The sequence below is a fragment of the Mercenaria mercenaria genome, chromosome 10 (genome assembly GCF_021730395.1).
Source record: "Mercenaria mercenaria strain notata chromosome 10, MADL_Memer_1, whole genome shotgun sequence".
Lineage (NCBI taxonomy): Eukaryota > Metazoa > Mollusca > Bivalvia > Venerida > Veneridae > Mercenaria > Mercenaria mercenaria.
In genome coordinates this window covers 40,713,987-40,731,330 of record NC_069370.1, presented here as the reverse complement: position 1 = coordinate 40,731,330, position 17,344 = coordinate 40,713,987, and the positions used below count along the sequence as shown (strand labels likewise).

General features: G+C 33.1%; 1 protein-coding gene across 1 annotated transcript; it reads right to left on the bottom strand.

Annotated features, from left to right (window-relative positions):
• Positions 1 to 6,731: 6,731 nt before the first annotated feature.
• LOC123561826 (homeobox protein engrailed-2b-like) lies at positions 6,732 to 9,995 on the bottom strand. The gene is made up of 2 exons (XM_045354440.2): positions 9,408 to 9,995; positions 6,732 to 8,014 (listed from the first exon to the last, which is right to left on the bottom strand). Exons 1-2 carry the CDS (start codon positions 9,946 to 9,948, stop codon positions 7,737 to 7,739), a joined length of 819 nt encoding a protein of 272 aa, XP_045210375.2. The 5' UTR covers positions 9,949 to 9,995; the 3' UTR covers positions 6,732 to 7,736.
• Positions 9,996 to 17,344: the final 7,349 nt, after the last annotated feature.

The following is a 17,344-nucleotide window of genomic DNA, read 5'->3' as shown; positions in this document are numbered from 1 at the left end:
AAATCTGAAAAAATTACCAAATCTTAAAAAATACCAAATCATCAAATACTGCAGCATCAAAAAAGATTCTTAAAGTGTTGTAACGTAGAAGAACGTTGGTTTAATTAGCAAATAATCAAGGCCTTGGAGTAGCTTATAGTCTAATTTACCACGGGCCAGAGTCCAGATGCGCGGGAATCGAACCACGAGGGCGTCATAGCGCCATAATTGAGGTCATAATGCTTTCTTACCGGTCCGCGCGTCAACCGTTGTTTGTTGCAGAGTAAACAGAGCTTGATTTTCTTCTTTGTTTAACTGGCAATCAAATCGAGCCATTTTAGAATAACATATAAATGCATTTATCGACATAAATAAAACATTATAATTCACAATATTGCGATGAAACTCCACTTCCTATACATTAGTTATCTCCACGGTAAAATAAATAATTCAACAAAGAAGAAATATTTTATGCCACAGAGTGTCTTTATGGAAAACCCGAGAACTATGAGCAAACAGGTGAATTTATACGTGGATAATCGCATTTCAATCTTAATATATTTAAAACAAATAGATAATTAATTCTATAAGATAAGTTCTCTTTGAGCTGAAAATGGTCCGTCAACTTCGATATTTTATCATGGGTATGAATCGAGTATTTATCAGCAAACATATTGACGACTTGATTGCTTAGAACGGATGCATTTCTCGCAAATTTTAGAATATTGTTCCTGGACGTGTCGCCGATAGACGAAAGTGCAGCTGTGTGAATCCAAGTGTCTGACAGTAATGGTACGAAATTTGAATGTTAACATCTATTTTCTTTATTTGAATTTGAGCAGTCAGGCAAGATCTTGGAACAGCATGATTTGGAATCGTAAGTTTTGTATAAGGCTGATGTGACATTTTATAGCAAGGCAGATGTCAGAAAAACATCAATTTTCGCTTATCTGAAATCTGCTTATTTATTCTATCGAAGTAACAAGTGTTTTGTGGTTACTATGATTACATGAAAACATTTTTTTTTCATTGACCTGCCCGACAACACCGCTTGTGTCAAATACTAATCGATGTTTTCTCCTCCCAATTTCTTGTGCTCTTTGAATGCTCATATCTTGAAATATCTCGAAATTCAATCAAGTGTCTTGATTAATCACATATGGGCGGCTAATAGCTTAGATTATCGGCCATTAAAGACATTCAAATCGTATTTGTTACTAAAATCATGCGTAAATTTTATGATGGTTGGATCAAAGCCTAGCACGTTTAATTTGTTGGGGGTAAAACACTGAACCGCCCCTTATCTCATTTGTAACTGCGTTAATGATATTAGAGTGTTCCAGCGAGAATTATAGAGGAAGAAAAGTAGATAAATCATCCATAAACGGATGTGTGTAATAAGAAGACAGAAAAAAGATGGACGTGCGTGATTGGTTTTTAGACGAAATATTAAATATGATATTTATTACAAGTATGTATTAAGAGGATAGATGCTTTCTTTTTTATATTAAAGGTTTTACTGCAAAATGAAAGGGTCCCTAGCTATATAGATCATGATTCTAGAGAACCGTTCTACAACTGTAGGTGTCTTGGGATCAAATCCCATATGAAAGGCAATATTTTTTTTCTAAATTAATCAAATAGTTCATCCGGGTTGGTATTTAACCATAACATTTTATGAGCGCTTATTTTTTAGGAATCGTGTCCCGTTCGATCTGAATGAGTTACTAATAAATAAACAAAACAGATGAAAATATAAATGAATGAATGAATGAATAAATAAATTTTGTGTGCCTTTGGATTTCAGTTAGGCCTACTATAATTTTGTTCAAACGTAACGTTTTGACGTTACGCAAACCGATCGCAACACTCACGTGACATGCGTAACGTCATAATATATAGCGCCTAATTTCTTATTATCATATCAGAGCGGCTCGATTTCGGCTTCAGACATTTGTAGTGCATAACTCCGCATTGCACAAAATACTAAAATCGTGCAATGTCTCAAAATTCAGAATTCGTGCTCTCTCCAGAAAAGAAATCTATTGAATTCTTCTGTTGTGCATTGAATATGTGATAACATTGCTGTTACATTTCATCACATTTTACGATCATTTGATTAGTTATGAGCTATTCAAACGTGCTTATTGTAACATTCAAAATTCATAGTAAAAAGACAAGATTATTATAGTTTACATGTCTATACAGTGGAAACAAGATGAAAGAATTATATAAGTGTTTGAATACATATACAACGGGCAGGTCGATGTTATATTCACATGAGTTAAAAATAACTAAAATGTTAAACATCTAATTTATATGATGTGCCTGTTTTGGCGTGCTTTTGAATTATTAAGACAAAGTGGTAAATTTGAATGATAAATAATAATTTTCATTTGTTGTGCTATTTTCCTTTCTAAATATGAAATTATCTAGTTGTCAGACAATATGATTAACTATGCAAGCCATATCCACTCGCTCCATGCCAAAAATTGATCCTGTCAGCTTCGCCATGGTGTCTTCATAATAATAATTACCCGTGGAAATGACTCGCTCATAAGTGGTTCTATATTCGGATGGAACCATATTCATCATTTTAAATTAACCGGCTAATGACGGGCTGATGGACGATATTTGAATAATGTCGATATTTTGGTGTCTGTAATAACAACTCTGCTGGCCATTCGTATATTAACGTCAGTCTATTTATTATATCTAAAATAAATTGAAACGAAGAGGCAGACGATCGTCAAAGAAAGAGTTTGGCTGTAAATAATATAAAATATGATACAACACTGATTGATCTGCATAAATGAATCTTAGACATAAACAACTGATTATACGTTTAAGCTGTAATGTTTCCTTCATGGTCAAACATTTATATGTGTTTTCGTTTTGAACGAATATTTTTCTGTCTGTGAACTTTTCTTGTAGTTCTGATGTGAAACACAACACACAAAAAAAAAATCGCGCACAAGAAGTAAGTTGTTCTCTGTGTGATGTTTGAACGAACCAATCCTGAATTCTAATTATGATGTTGTTTAACTATCTATCTTTGCTACAGTAAAACAAATGTTTATTTTCCGAGGAGAAATCTTGTTTCACGGTATATTGCAAACTCCGTTCAAATTTATATGAGGCAATTTGTTAGTGTTTCGTTTTGAAAGAAAATGTAATCAATTTGCAAAACGTGAAATGAGAAGGAAGCATGTCGCGCGTGCGCGCATGAGAGGAAAGTAGGCAAGCGACTGTACCAGATAAGTTCATCTTCTAACTATGTAAATTGATGGTGTTAACAGTGTAAGGGCTTCATTGAATAAAAATGAAGGAACAATTGACCACACATATACCCTTTGTGTGTTCATATTCTGACTGTGTTGAAGTGTAGTCCTCACTGTACTTTTTATTTCTTTTGTTTTAAATCACAGTACATTGCTGTTTGGAATTCAAAAATTACAATTTAAGGGATCATCGGACAAAAACAGGGACAGACTTCCGCTACGAAGTACATAAATGGAAGAATAGCAATAATGGAATAACAAAAAACGGTCTACGGAAATTTCCTTTGATGCTTTGTCTTATATTTTTGGCTAAACCGCAACTTTGATAATGTAGAATTACCAACTTAATGAAAAATGTAAATTGTTTGATACATTTGTGTCTACGATTCTCAATTTTGGACAGAAAGTATGGTGTATATTATGAAGCCGCTGATTTTTACGACGCATGTTAGAAGTTAAAAAAAATCAACCAATTTAGCAACACAATATGGAGAACGCAGAAGAATTACTTTGTCTGTCATTCGGAAAATCAGTATGATTAAGTACTGAATAAAACTTTTAAAACAAACGTTTTCGATGCTAAAATGACACAAGCCTTAATTTTACATATAGGCCTTATGGCAAGAACTGAGGCTTTTAAAAAAAAAAAACAACCTTTACGGAAAAAAAAGCCATCATACTGTATCTTTAAGTCTGAATTCGAATTAAAACGATGCTTGAATGCATTTACTGATTACACGTATAGATTCGCCCGATTAACATTTAGAACTTCATCACATAATAATACTATTTTACAGAAACTGGAAGATACAATGAAACTCCGCGAGAACAGTTGGTTAGCGAGTGAGTTCAATTTAATGGCAGATCGACACTAAAAGGGTCATATATCGCCCGGCCGCGACAACAGGGACTCTGTAAACCATGTAATATGAATAACATCGAAAATGAGTACCATTTTTATCAGTATGCCAAATGCACAACGACTTAGGAAATAAATATTTCCAGTCATAATATTGCCACTGGCATTTAAGACATGACATCAAAATCTAGGTGTTATATTAAGCTTAGCAAAGTATACAATGTATATATTCTGTAACAAAGAATCGTATTTCATTATTTCTTTTGCCTTCCGTCTGAAGAATATACTTAATCTTACTGCATTTTCATATATATAATAATGTTTAATGTTTTTTTCTATTTAATAATTAATAACGCTTTTCCAATAATCTGTAAACCTATGTCATTTATTTAATTTGTTATCTTTGGAAAAATGTTTATGTAACTTGCTACGATTTTCTTCCTATACTACTTTTATTAAAATTTAATATGGCTATCATCAAACTTGTATTTTCTGTTGGCTATATAAGCAAATGTGTAAATTTAAAATAGTGTCTTGTCGTTGAATGATGATAAATATACATACGCCTAAAATGAACTTTATTATGGTAATTAAAACATATAAAAAAAAGATAGACGACATGTTTACATGCAGCAAAAGACGCGGAATCTCTTGTTGAACTAATGAGCTTAAAATGACCGTAAAATGGACCATTAACTTTTGCCGTCACGGTCCGGTATTTTACGGTTAATTCCGTGACGGCAATAGTGTCAGATCGTCTCCAAGGGGAAATTTTCAGTTATCATTTTATGACCAGGTGATGATACATAATTAGTCAGCTCTTGTGTTTGTTCGTATGATTATATTTCCTTGGCTACTAGGAAGAAAATGTTATCCCCCCCCCCCCTCAAAAAAAAACGTAGTCAAGGATTGTCTCTTAGGTCTGAGGTGGGGTTGAGAGAAAATGCATGTACAAAATTTATATAAAAATGTGAGTGAAATGGGTGACTGGGGCTTAACCGGATAGGCAGTCAAGAGCTAGAAACGGCTCTGTTTAAAAAATAAAATCATATTAATATTTTTCGTGATTTTGAAGAGATCCTTGCCCATCTTTTCAGTTTATAAACTTATACCATTTTTTGAGGTTTGATTCCATCACCATTTCCGTACGAGCGGAAAAGACTGTGTATTTTCAAAAAAGCGGAAGTAGCAAGGTTAAAAGAGCAAAAGTTCATAATAAAAAAACCCCGATTTTTCATCGATAATAGTTTTATGAATGAAAATCATATTAAATTTTGCAGCTATCAAAAATGTCATTTTTCATGAATGAATATCGTTAATAAAACTAAAACTGACCGAAATGGCTATAAAATCGGACACCGTATGCTATTGAGCGATAGTTTAGATTAATTAGAGGACTCGAATGGCCTTACTTACAATTTAGGCCCATAAAACCTATCCCAAATATATCATTTACAACTTTTAATAGTATCATCAAAACTTTAAAATCTTGGAGGTCTTATCACGGTGTATAAAGTATTTCAAGCCACATTCTGAAGATTAACTTATTAATGGAATGTGTCCAAAGATATGGTTACAGCCGACTTTATGGCCATTTAAAGTGTGTCTATAATTTGCAGAAATTTTTATTTGTTATTTTTATCAACACTTTTCGGTCTTAAATTATATTTGAACAGAGATAAAACGTTTATTTTGAATTCAGAAATCTAATGATCTCCACGTTTGACAGTTAATATTGGTTTTAACACGTCCCTTAAAATGCAGTTTATACCAGGGTCCTCTTATGTCGGTGTCCTTTTTAATTATCTTATTTCAAGACTCTTCTTTATTGCATTTTAATATTTACGAGCTGGGATTTATACATGGGAAAGACTAAAACTGGTAACTGTTTTTGTCAACATGTTCTGACATTATGACCACCCGTGGAAAAGAAGGTATATTTTTTTGTAGTAAGGCTAAGGGTTAAATATTTTTTGTGTTTTCATTTATTATTATTCACAGAATGAAACGCTTATTTGCCAGTTTTTTTTATTATTTAAATTATAACCTTATATCAAAAGCACCTCGACGTTTTCGGCTAAACTGTTTAAATAAATGAAACAGACATTTTTTTGCTTAGTAAGGGAATCTGCTTAACACTTTTTTATAGAAAGTATAATAAGCTCTTAATCTGCCATTTTGTAATCGGCTGGCCTAGATCCATCCCACATGGCGTTTGTGTCCAGCGTGATCTGGTTTGGCAACCGGATGCATCATTGCAGATCAAAGTATTGCTTTAATGACACTTATAATTATATACATATACCTACATTTGCATTTCAAATGTTGTATCAGCCAAAATGGACTATTATTTTAAACAAATGAGGCTGAAAACTCGTTTGAAACTGTGAACTTTTTGACGCATGATACGTCACATCCATACCACTGAATATTTTTCCGTATCAGATGGGAGTTGAATGCAGGTTTTTGTATTCATTTGTGAGATACAGGCTGTATTTCAGACAGAAAATTCATAGGTATATAAGAAAAAACTGTTACAGCAAGATCGAAATGTAGAAGCACAGTTTAAATATTATAATTCGGAGCATGGATTATGAAAGAAAAACATATAATGCAATTTATAATTTATTTTCTTTTATTGCAAACTGAGCTACTTATAAAATATACGTTCACGCATTCATATCAAATCACACAAACACAGTAGACTGCACGTACGCACATATACGTACGAAATCAAAGAAAATTACTCTACACGAAAAAGCTTTGGATGACATTTGGAATTCTTGCAACTGATTTGTAAGATACATGAGGAATTCAAAAACATTGAATGTAAATATGAGCCGCGCCATGAGAAAACCACCAGTGACCAGTGTGTTTGCGACCAGCATGGATCCAGACCAGCCTGCGCGTCCGCGCCGTCGCTAAAGGTTTCTCTAATTGCAATAGGCTTTGAAAGCGAACAGCATGGATCCTGACCTGACTGGTCTGGATCCATGCTGGTCGCAAACGCACTATGTTGGTTTTCTCATGGTGCGGCTCATATGTAGTTCTTTGGTAAAACGTGAGACAGAAAATATGAGCAATCTAAGTAATAGTGAGGAATACATGTATGTAATAATACGTTACATTAATGAAGAAATTTTCAAAAAAAAGATGAGCAAAGTAAATAAATAATGAAGAAAATAAATACACTGTATAGACAGACTGCATCGGTGGTAAAATGTAGAAAAACAGAACATATTATGTGATTTCTCATACTGACTGAATGAGAATCTGAAATATATACATGAACAGCCAACCACAGTAGGCTATGAGCTTTATTTGTATCACCACAGGTGACAACCTGAGCCACAGGGATACCAGCCCCTGTGATCTTCTATAATAACTAATCTAGGAAAATAAAACTATTATATGAATATATAAAATAAATATATCAGAATAAATCTTCATACAATGATAAATTTGGGCTTTTCAAGGCAAGCCCTGAAAATCACACTTGCAAAAAATGTAATACAGTTTACAAGACCAAAATAAGGAAATACTGAGCATATTATTCTGCAGCTTATGCTCAACAATAGTCTTAATTGATACTGTCACACAGGGACTTGAATAAATTATCACGTTGGCTTGTGGTTATAGAGTCCCTCTGACTGCAGCCGAAGAGCCAGCGGACGCGGGTCCCCAGTTTTCTTCAATTTTGCGCGTCTGTTTTGAAACCATATCTTCACATTGGCTTCATTTAGGTTTAACTCATTTGCTAAACGTTGTCGTCTGCTCTCTGATAAGTACTGGTCATTGTCGAATTCTATATTTAGCTGTTCCAGCTGGAAGTCATTAAAGGCCGTGCGGGTACGTGGCTGCCTCACTCCGCTTCTGCGCCTGCGTGCACGTGGACCTTAAAATAGAAAACAAGATTATCCAGTAATGAAAGTCAGAACAGAACTCAGTATACAGGATCATTCAAAAACATTTGGGCGAATACAGCAAAAACGTTTGTAACAAAGTCGTTTTTTACAACCATTTTCAATGATACTAATAAAAGGAATATGTTCTGTGATCAAACCTGATTAGAACTAAATGTCTTTTAACTGCTATATGCTTATTCAAAAAAATATCATTGAACACTTCAATGACATCGAAATCAAATAAACAGACGACAGAGAAATTGAAAATATTAATATACATTTTCTGATATTGGAATATTTCAGCTTGAGTACTCGGTCATTCATTTAATTAAAGAATAAATAATTTCTTGTAATGTTTTGATGAACACATTCAAATTATCATTATATAAATCATTATATTAATCATAATCCATTTATCATCCGTGTAAAGTACACGAATAATTGAGTAAGCGATGTAAACAATTCGTCACAACTTCTTTTTTTCTGTTTCGACATAATCATGTTACGGTAGGGTAATTTAATATTCATTAACGTATGACGTCATGTTTATTTCCCACGGTCACGTTAACATTCCAGGTATGATAAAACGTACAATTGTTGTGGTTTATAGGAAGTCATGTTTACTATGGTTTGAATTCCAGCTAACGTAAATAAAGATTTTCAATTAGGCACACCTAGTTATCTGTTTCGATTAATGTACGTTACACTAGAGTAATCTTTAAATTCGTTAAACGTGTTATGATGTCATGTTTCTTTCCCACGGTCACGCTAACGCCTGTTATGAATGAACGTAGTATTGTCTTGTGTAAGTACATGTCCGACAGAAATCAGGTTTATAGTTTATATGGCGGTTTATTGTTTATTAAGTCACTCTCCAGTACTAGTTTGGAAGTAATAAAAAATAGAATAAAATAAAAAGAACAATCCTTATCTAAATACTCACAGAGCCTGGGTGGTCAATCCGCGTGACTATTTGATATCGTACACACGGAGAAAATCACTCGATTCATGTAACATTTTTGTTTGAAAATTCCTTTTTGCTTGATGAATTTTCATAAAAAAGGCGTCAAAGACGAAGAACGAGTGCTTTCCTCGGCAGAAAACGTCTGCCACTCTTAATCAATACTGTCCTCAAATTTGCGAAAATTCCAGATTGTACGTTTTCTGCACATTTGGTCCGTGAAAAAAACATTTGGGGAAGTGTATGAGAAAAGTATCAAGAATTTCTGGCAGTTGCTTTGTGGCGAGGAAAGCACACATTTCTAATCTGATGTTCAAATCCAATAGCTTTGACTACAAAAGCACAGGTTGTCATTATTTAAAAGCACTTATTCATGTATGTACATTCTTTTTTCTTTTGCGATTTCTTACAATTTAACTTACCCGCTGATGGTCTGTCCGAATATCTGGTGCAAAACACCCAAGCTGGAATACCAGAGTTCACTTTTGGAGGCGTTTTCTTTCTTTGAACACGCAAGTCAAGCGCATGCGCAACCTCAGAATCGGAGGAAGAATACCCGTCTTCGTCTGCTTGAAAACCAGTTCTTGTAGGTTTCAAGTTTGGAGTCCATCTGTTTGATTCTTCATTGGCAAAGCGGATGTATTTTTTAGAAAGATCTAAAGGTTCTGGACTTGTAGATAATTGCATGTTTGGGCTTGAGCACCTTTCACATTCATCGCAGCTGGAATAAACGTCGCTATTTTCGGACATGTAGGTACCATCCGAATCATATTGCAATCCCCTTCTAAAATCTTGCCACAGAATCTGTTTCACAGAAAAGTTTGTGTAATTTCTCGGAGATGTTGAATAGCTTGAAGATTCTGTGCATTGTTCACAACAACATAACCGTCTGAAATTGTCAACCATTTTATTGATTCTGAGTATTGAATCATTTTCATTATAATCCATTTTCTGATTTAACATACGACTGAAATTCTTCTCAACAAAAATCAAGTACGTTTTATGATTCAACAATGTTGTACGTTATTTATATATAGTAGAACGTGATCAGCCGTCCGTGGAACGTAACGTCAACGCGCACTCCCCAGATTAACCGAATTTAGACTTGATTACAACTTTAAACGGCGGTTGTAAACAACTTAACCACGCTTAATTTGCTTTACGTAAATTGGTGTGAGAAAAAAAATGATTCAGGACGTTTCATCGGGTCTACATGACAAAAGGAAAAGAGTGTCTCATTAACAATTACATTATACTAATTGATTTACATATTTTCATGAGATTAGTTGAAGTCAATAGGTGCAAAAAATGAAAACGCCTTTTGACTATTGGCTGAATGAGGATATTTACAAAACCAGCAATTCAACGAAATTAAAACATGTTGCACTTTTACGTGCAGAGCTTGATGAAAAGGGTCTGTAAACAAATTAGGGTTTGGCATGTTTGTTAAATAAAAGAGAAAATTACATCACTCATGTGGATTTATAATTATGACAACTGTTGTCATACCTTGCAATCCGTGTCTATTAATTTTGCTTTTCCAATGTAAAAAGATATCATACACAAAATGAGTGGAATGCAGAACTTCTCTACACAGTGCCAGATTTTTCACGTGTCTTTCAAATCTCTGTAAGTCATTCGGCTCTATTTGTAAATTTCGTCTTTGTTTTGGACGAAGAGTAAAGCACGCCATGAGAAGGGCTGAAACAAGGTTGGAAGACAGAATCCCGTCTGTCACCAAATGAGTCGCTTATGACACCATAACATTTGTTTCCGGTCGCTTATACAAACGGTAAATAACTTACCAGCTCTCCGCCTGGCCACTAATGAAAAACGCACGTGTGAGCTTTGTCAGAAATAAATTACAGCTTGTTCTTTCTCGGAGAGAGAAATAATGTTATTCGTGTTTACCTTTTAAAACTAGATTGACGCTTCATTTTATATGATGCGCTGTCAGTATATCTGTCTGCAGTGACTGTTTTAGTCATTAATTTTCACCAGTTTTCGCGGATCTATTCCATCATGCCGGGTGCAGAAGTTGTGTATGGTTCCCGGTTTTTGTTTTGATGCGCTGAAAGCTGAATGGAGCTCTTCATCGTGAAGGTATCACAGAACACCCAATGTGGGACACATCTACATATTACAATATGTCTTACTGACGGATATACGGCTGCAATTGTAATTAACAAAAATAATCAAAATGCCATTCTAACAGTGTAATACTCTTGTAATTGACCGTGTGTAATATTAACAGAAACATACAGATATTTGGAATAACAGTTGGACTACCCCTTTACAGTGCAACTGGAAAATGATGAGAATTATCAATGATTTAGTAATTTCTAATAATTCAGCCACTCAAAGCTGTTTCGACAAGTGCATCTAAGGTGAAAATAAGTGACTGTCGTAAATATGCCTCGTTTCCTAACGATGTTTTGAACAATGGCGTCTGTTTTAGCCATCATCTTATGAATTTGTCTCTCAATTCTAATTATTCTCCAGTTAATAACATAACGACTTCTTTATTCATTAACGTTTCAACAAATTTACACGTTGCCTAAAAATTGCACATTTAACACGTGTTTCTCGAGTTTATCTAACATTTTTGTAACCTAGAACCGTTCCGCTCGCAAATAACCATTACTTCGAACAGCTCATTTGTAAAACAATGCTCGTTTTCGTCACTCTGGTAGAAAATTTACAGCATTATCTTAAATTTGATGTATTCCGGAAGTTTGTAAGCGGTGGCAATGTATATCTCGCAGCTTTATTACATACATGGCATGCCAAATGTTGCTAAATTATACATCTGTATTATTATTATTCATGTTAATTTTGTTATTCATGTTAATTTTGTAATTGCTGTTCTGTACTTCGTTATTCGTATTATATGTATGTTATTTATAATCAACGTTTCGTTGTTATAATTGTAAAACTTGTAATTATTATATATACACGGTGAGGATGCGTACACCGGATATTGCCACCAAGTGATAAGGTATTTTCCGAAAACGTGATTATTTTTCGTCAACAAGGTAAGTAAAATCCCGATTTACTATTGTATTATACTACTACATAAGAAAAGATCATTACTTTTCATAACTAGATACTATGTATAAGCTTTCACAAGCGTAAAATGGGTCAATCTTAAGTAGAAATGCTAAACTTTTTGTTAAAATGAAAAGTTTATCATTTGATAAATGTATGCCGTAAAAACATTTGTCCCGATACCATAACATGTTTGCATGGTGGGGAAAATCTGAATCGTACGATTTATTTAGTCACATATAAAGAAAAAATGTGCAAAATTTCAGCTTTGTAAATGTTCAAATTACGGAGAAATCGATGATAAATGAGCGTCGATGGTGTACTGTGTATTGAGTTTTCAAAGTAATATTTGTACTGTGTATTGCAGTTTGGTGTACTGAGTATTGATATTGAAAAACGTGCATGTTTTCAGCATTTATGGCCATAAGATAGACGAGGCATGTAATTCTATTGGCCTCAATGATGGAATGTCTTTTTCTGTTTGCAGATGAAATTAGACTTCACAGCGAAAATAACAAGCACCAGTTTGAACACTGTTATTACAGCTTACAATTACAGCGATATGCCAATATCACTCCGAGAAACTGTCTAAAGACTAGCCACTGCCGAGTAAAGACCCAGCCACAAGTTCAGCCGTGAATTTAAGTTTTATAGTAATGGAACACAGGATATGATGACAAGTGTGGAAAAGGTCTCACTTTATAAGAAGAGCAAACATGAAAATATGTTATCCTTTCGCTTTCATACTACAAAGAGACATAAACCTTGGTCAGTAGACGACCTTTATCGATTATGGTGTCAATAGTTCAAAGGTCAATATGGTAGGGGCTTTGAACTTTTAAAGTTGTTCCTACTCAATAACCCTAGACACATTTAACGTAAAACCATCGAACTAGTTTCACTTGAAATTTTCTTAAATAATATAGTCAAAGCTGTTAAATTTGTGTTAAAAGTAGGAGAAACAGTGCCATGTGTTATTCTTGAAAGTATTTTGCACACTTTATTTGCAAGATATATGTCATTTCTATGCAAACAATTCGTTATCACTTTTATGTGACCAACTTCCCTGTTGACCAAAATTGTATATTTATTGTCAAGGTCAACTTCGAACTATAAAAACGATCGGGAACTCACTTGAAGATGATTTCGATTTTTTTCATGTATTCAAACTGTTGAATGTCAAGTGTTTATGATCTTTGGTTTAAACATATATTTTTATTCCCAACAATATACATAACTATATTTATATACTAACGTTACAAGTACAGTTGGTGGAAAGGATTAGAACGAAAAACAAATCTTATAGAGTTCTTCTACCATCTGATTATTGTCTTTGCTATTTTATGAATTTGTGTTTACGTTTCAAGTTTGTTTAATAAATATTTCAATGTACATGACTTTTTTTACTTTATCAAAGTAAAACATTACTTTTACAATATTACTTGGTGTTAAAATAAATCTGTCACAACGGAACCTATTTCAGTATCAATGCCCAATCTTATGTGGAAGTAATGTACACTCATCACATTTATGCAGTAACTAGCTGCTTCTTTTAATGTCAATAAGTATTCGTCTGTCTTGCTTTTCTCTTTGCTCTTAATTTAGCGTCAGAAACGCGGTCTCTGTTATGCAAGAAGTTGTATAATTGTAAAATCAGTGGAAGAGTTATAAGCCTGCTCTTCAAAACAACTTGTAGTCTTTACTATACCTCGTATTAACCAAGTTGTCGATGAAAACATTTTGCGACGTCAAGAAATATAGGAAACTATAAAATCGAAGAAAACATTTCTTGGCAACTAAACTGATTAAAGGCTATTTATTCATCCATCTATTTTGTCACATTCTTCATAGACTGTATAACAATACTCCCTGAAAACCCTGTCTATGGAATTGCACTCTGTGTAACATTGAAAGTTCCATGTACACCGCCGTGTATGTGTCTCTAGATTATATTTTTGTACTGGTAGCATTGTGTAAATGTTGAGTTCTGCTAGATGGCGAGGTAGGTAGCATACATTTCCTCTGCCGTCAATGAACAGGCTACTCACCATTTGTCCAAATCAAAGGTTTCTTTCTGTTGCAAATTGGTCCCTTTTGTCAGCGGGTTCCTTTTTGAAACAAGTATGTTGATATTTTCTGAATCAACAGTTTTTTCTGCTTTTTTTCTCTGCATATGTCTGGTGCAATCTTGTAATTTACTTTTTTGCTGTTTTGGTCGTTAGCGTACTATAATATTCTCGTCATTTTGGGTGGTGTTCAACAAAATGACATACAATGGCCTTAAATTCGTTCGTCGAGCCAGCCATAAACACACATAAACAAGTTGGATCTGCAAGGAAAAAAATCACAATATAGTATTTATTAGTAGGACCGGACTTTCTGCTAGATATTGAGAGTAAGTCTTAGTGGCATCCCAATGCAAAATTACAAAGAAATACCTTTAACTGTTTTTGAGATAATTCGTGTAAAATCAACTTAAAATCAATGCTCAATGGAAGAATAGAAAATATATATATATTTACAATTGCTAAACGTAACAAAACACCCGCTGTTGCACTATGGTGACTGAGAGTTACGTTTAGAGCTTATTACATGAATTACAACAGAGTAAACGCTATAAATATTAATGTAAAACATCACGTATCTTCAGGGCTGAAGAAAATACTGTTTTGTACTTTAGAAAGGAAATGATAATGTACATTTTGTAAGATTCATTCTATAACACTCAGCGATAATGTAAACAATACACAGTACAGTAAAATTTGATACAAGTCAATACTCAGTACATATATTTGCAATACACAATACACCATCGACGCTCATTTATCGTCGATTTCTCCGTCATTTGAACATTTACAAAGCTGAAATTTTGCACATAGTTTCTTTGTATGTAACTAAATAAATAATACGATTCAGAATTTTTATCACAAGACAATAAGTGACGATAGCGGATGAAATGTGTCCCCTACCTGCATTTATCAGATGATAAAGATGCCATTTTATCACAAATTTTAGCATTTCCTCATAAGATTGACTAATTTTACGCTTGTGAAAGCATATACACAGTATCTAGTTATTAAAACCAATGATCTTTTCTTCTATAGAAGTATAATACAATAGCAATTGGTGTTTTACTTACCTTGTTGACGAAAAATAAACACGTTTTCGGAAAATACCTAATCATTAAATGGCAATATCCGGTGTACGCATCCTCACCGTGATATATATCTCATTATTGTTACTGCATGTTTGATATTCATATTCAATGTTACGTTATTGGTATTATATGTTTGCGATTGTTATTCAATGTTACGTTACTTTAGTATTATGTGTTTGCGATTGTTATTCAATGTTACGTTATTAGCGATTGTTATTCAATGTTACGTTATTAGTATTGAATGTTTGCGACTGTTATTCAATGTTACGTTATTAGTATTATATGTTTGCGATTGTTATTCAATGTTACGTTATTGGTATTATATGTTTGCGATTGTTATTCAATGTTACGTTATTAGTATTATAATAACTATGCGATTGTTATTCAATGTTACTTTATTGGTATTATACCTTTGCGATTGTTATTCAATGTTACGTTATTGGTATTATATTTTTGCGATTGTTATTCAATGTTACGTTATTGGTATTATATGTTTGCGATTGTTATTCAATGTTACGTTATAAGTATTATAATAACTATGCGATTGTTATTCAATGTTACTTTATTAGTATTATACCTTTGCGATTGTTATTCAATGTTACGTTATTAGTATTATAATTACTATGCGATTGTTATTCAATGTTACTTTATTGGTATTATACGTTTGCGATTGTTATTCAAAGTTACGTTATTCTTATTTTAAAACTTGTTAAAACTCTATTTTTTCTTGTTATTGTATATCTCGTTTTTTTCTTATTGTATGTTTGATATTCATATTCAGTGGAGCCAAGATAGTTTTTGAAAAACATAATGATAGATATATATGGAAGGGCGTGCACGTCAGAATTTTATTATGCAAGACTATAGGAAAACATTTGATGGCCTTTAAGCTATACAAGCAGTCACCGTTAGTCGACTAGACTTCTATTAGTCCACGAATTTGTTTGTATAGGGATCTGTACAGTATGCTGCATTAACCTTATCAGAAAAAATGTGAAAGAGAGAGAAAAAAGACCACTGTAAGCAGAAAATATAAAGATTCAAGATTCAAGATTCAAGATTCTTTATTAAGTAACGTAAACATATAAACGTTTCTTGTTACATGATACAATAATTTGTTAAATGTAACATACAAACATGACAAATATGTACAAGGACACGGAAAACTACATACAACAACATCTATATTATTTCTAGATATAAACTGCGGCTCAGTAATTTTCACTTGAGTACTGAAACCTTGTTTGCGTTAAAAGTACGCACCTTCACACACTTAATTAAATCATGTAAATATATTTCATATCTAAATGTAAACAACGAAACCACAGTACATTTCTTAATTTTATCATAATTACAACGAAATCCTTTTGCAAGTTCCAGAAAACGGTCATTTAATTTTTCATTAGTTTTAGCACATTTATTTAAAAAAAAATAAGTACATACGTTAAAACATTGGTCACAGTCCGATCAAAACAACAGAGAAAAGGATACACATAATAAAGTTAAAGCAGCATGCCTCCATATCGTTCGACAAAAAAATAATTTTTTTTAGATATCTTGAAATAAATGCTATATTTCTTAAGAAGGCTTTAAAACTTAATTAATGACACACTTTATGTTACGGAAACGCATGAGAATTTGCTGTTTTAAGGTTATCACGCTTTTACTCCAGGTAAACTGTCTCGATAGATATCTATATTTTGAAGTCATTATTCACTACTTGGGAAAATGTCTTTATTGCCGCGGCGGTCCGGGGTTCGATTCTCGACGCGGTCATCTTTTTTTCTTGATTTGGAATTTTTAAAATATTTTAGAAACAAAAATTCATATTCTAATGTTCATAATATGACCAAAACTTCAATTTAAAAGAAAGATTATTTTTTAGCCAAATCTGGAGGCATGCTGCTTTAAAAAATAAAGAAGATTATATTAAGGTCAGCTTTAAGGTATAATTTAACTAGTTTTTAAAGCTATTAACGTAATTATAGGGATACTAATGGCCATAGCTGAATGAATTTGAAAATGGTTTCAGCTATACAGCTATTCTGTTATAAACGCTCATATATCTTAATATAGTGTTTTTTGTTAAAACATTATCTTAACATTATCTTAATCGGTAATTGCTGTTGTATCGTATGAATTCAGTATTGGTAA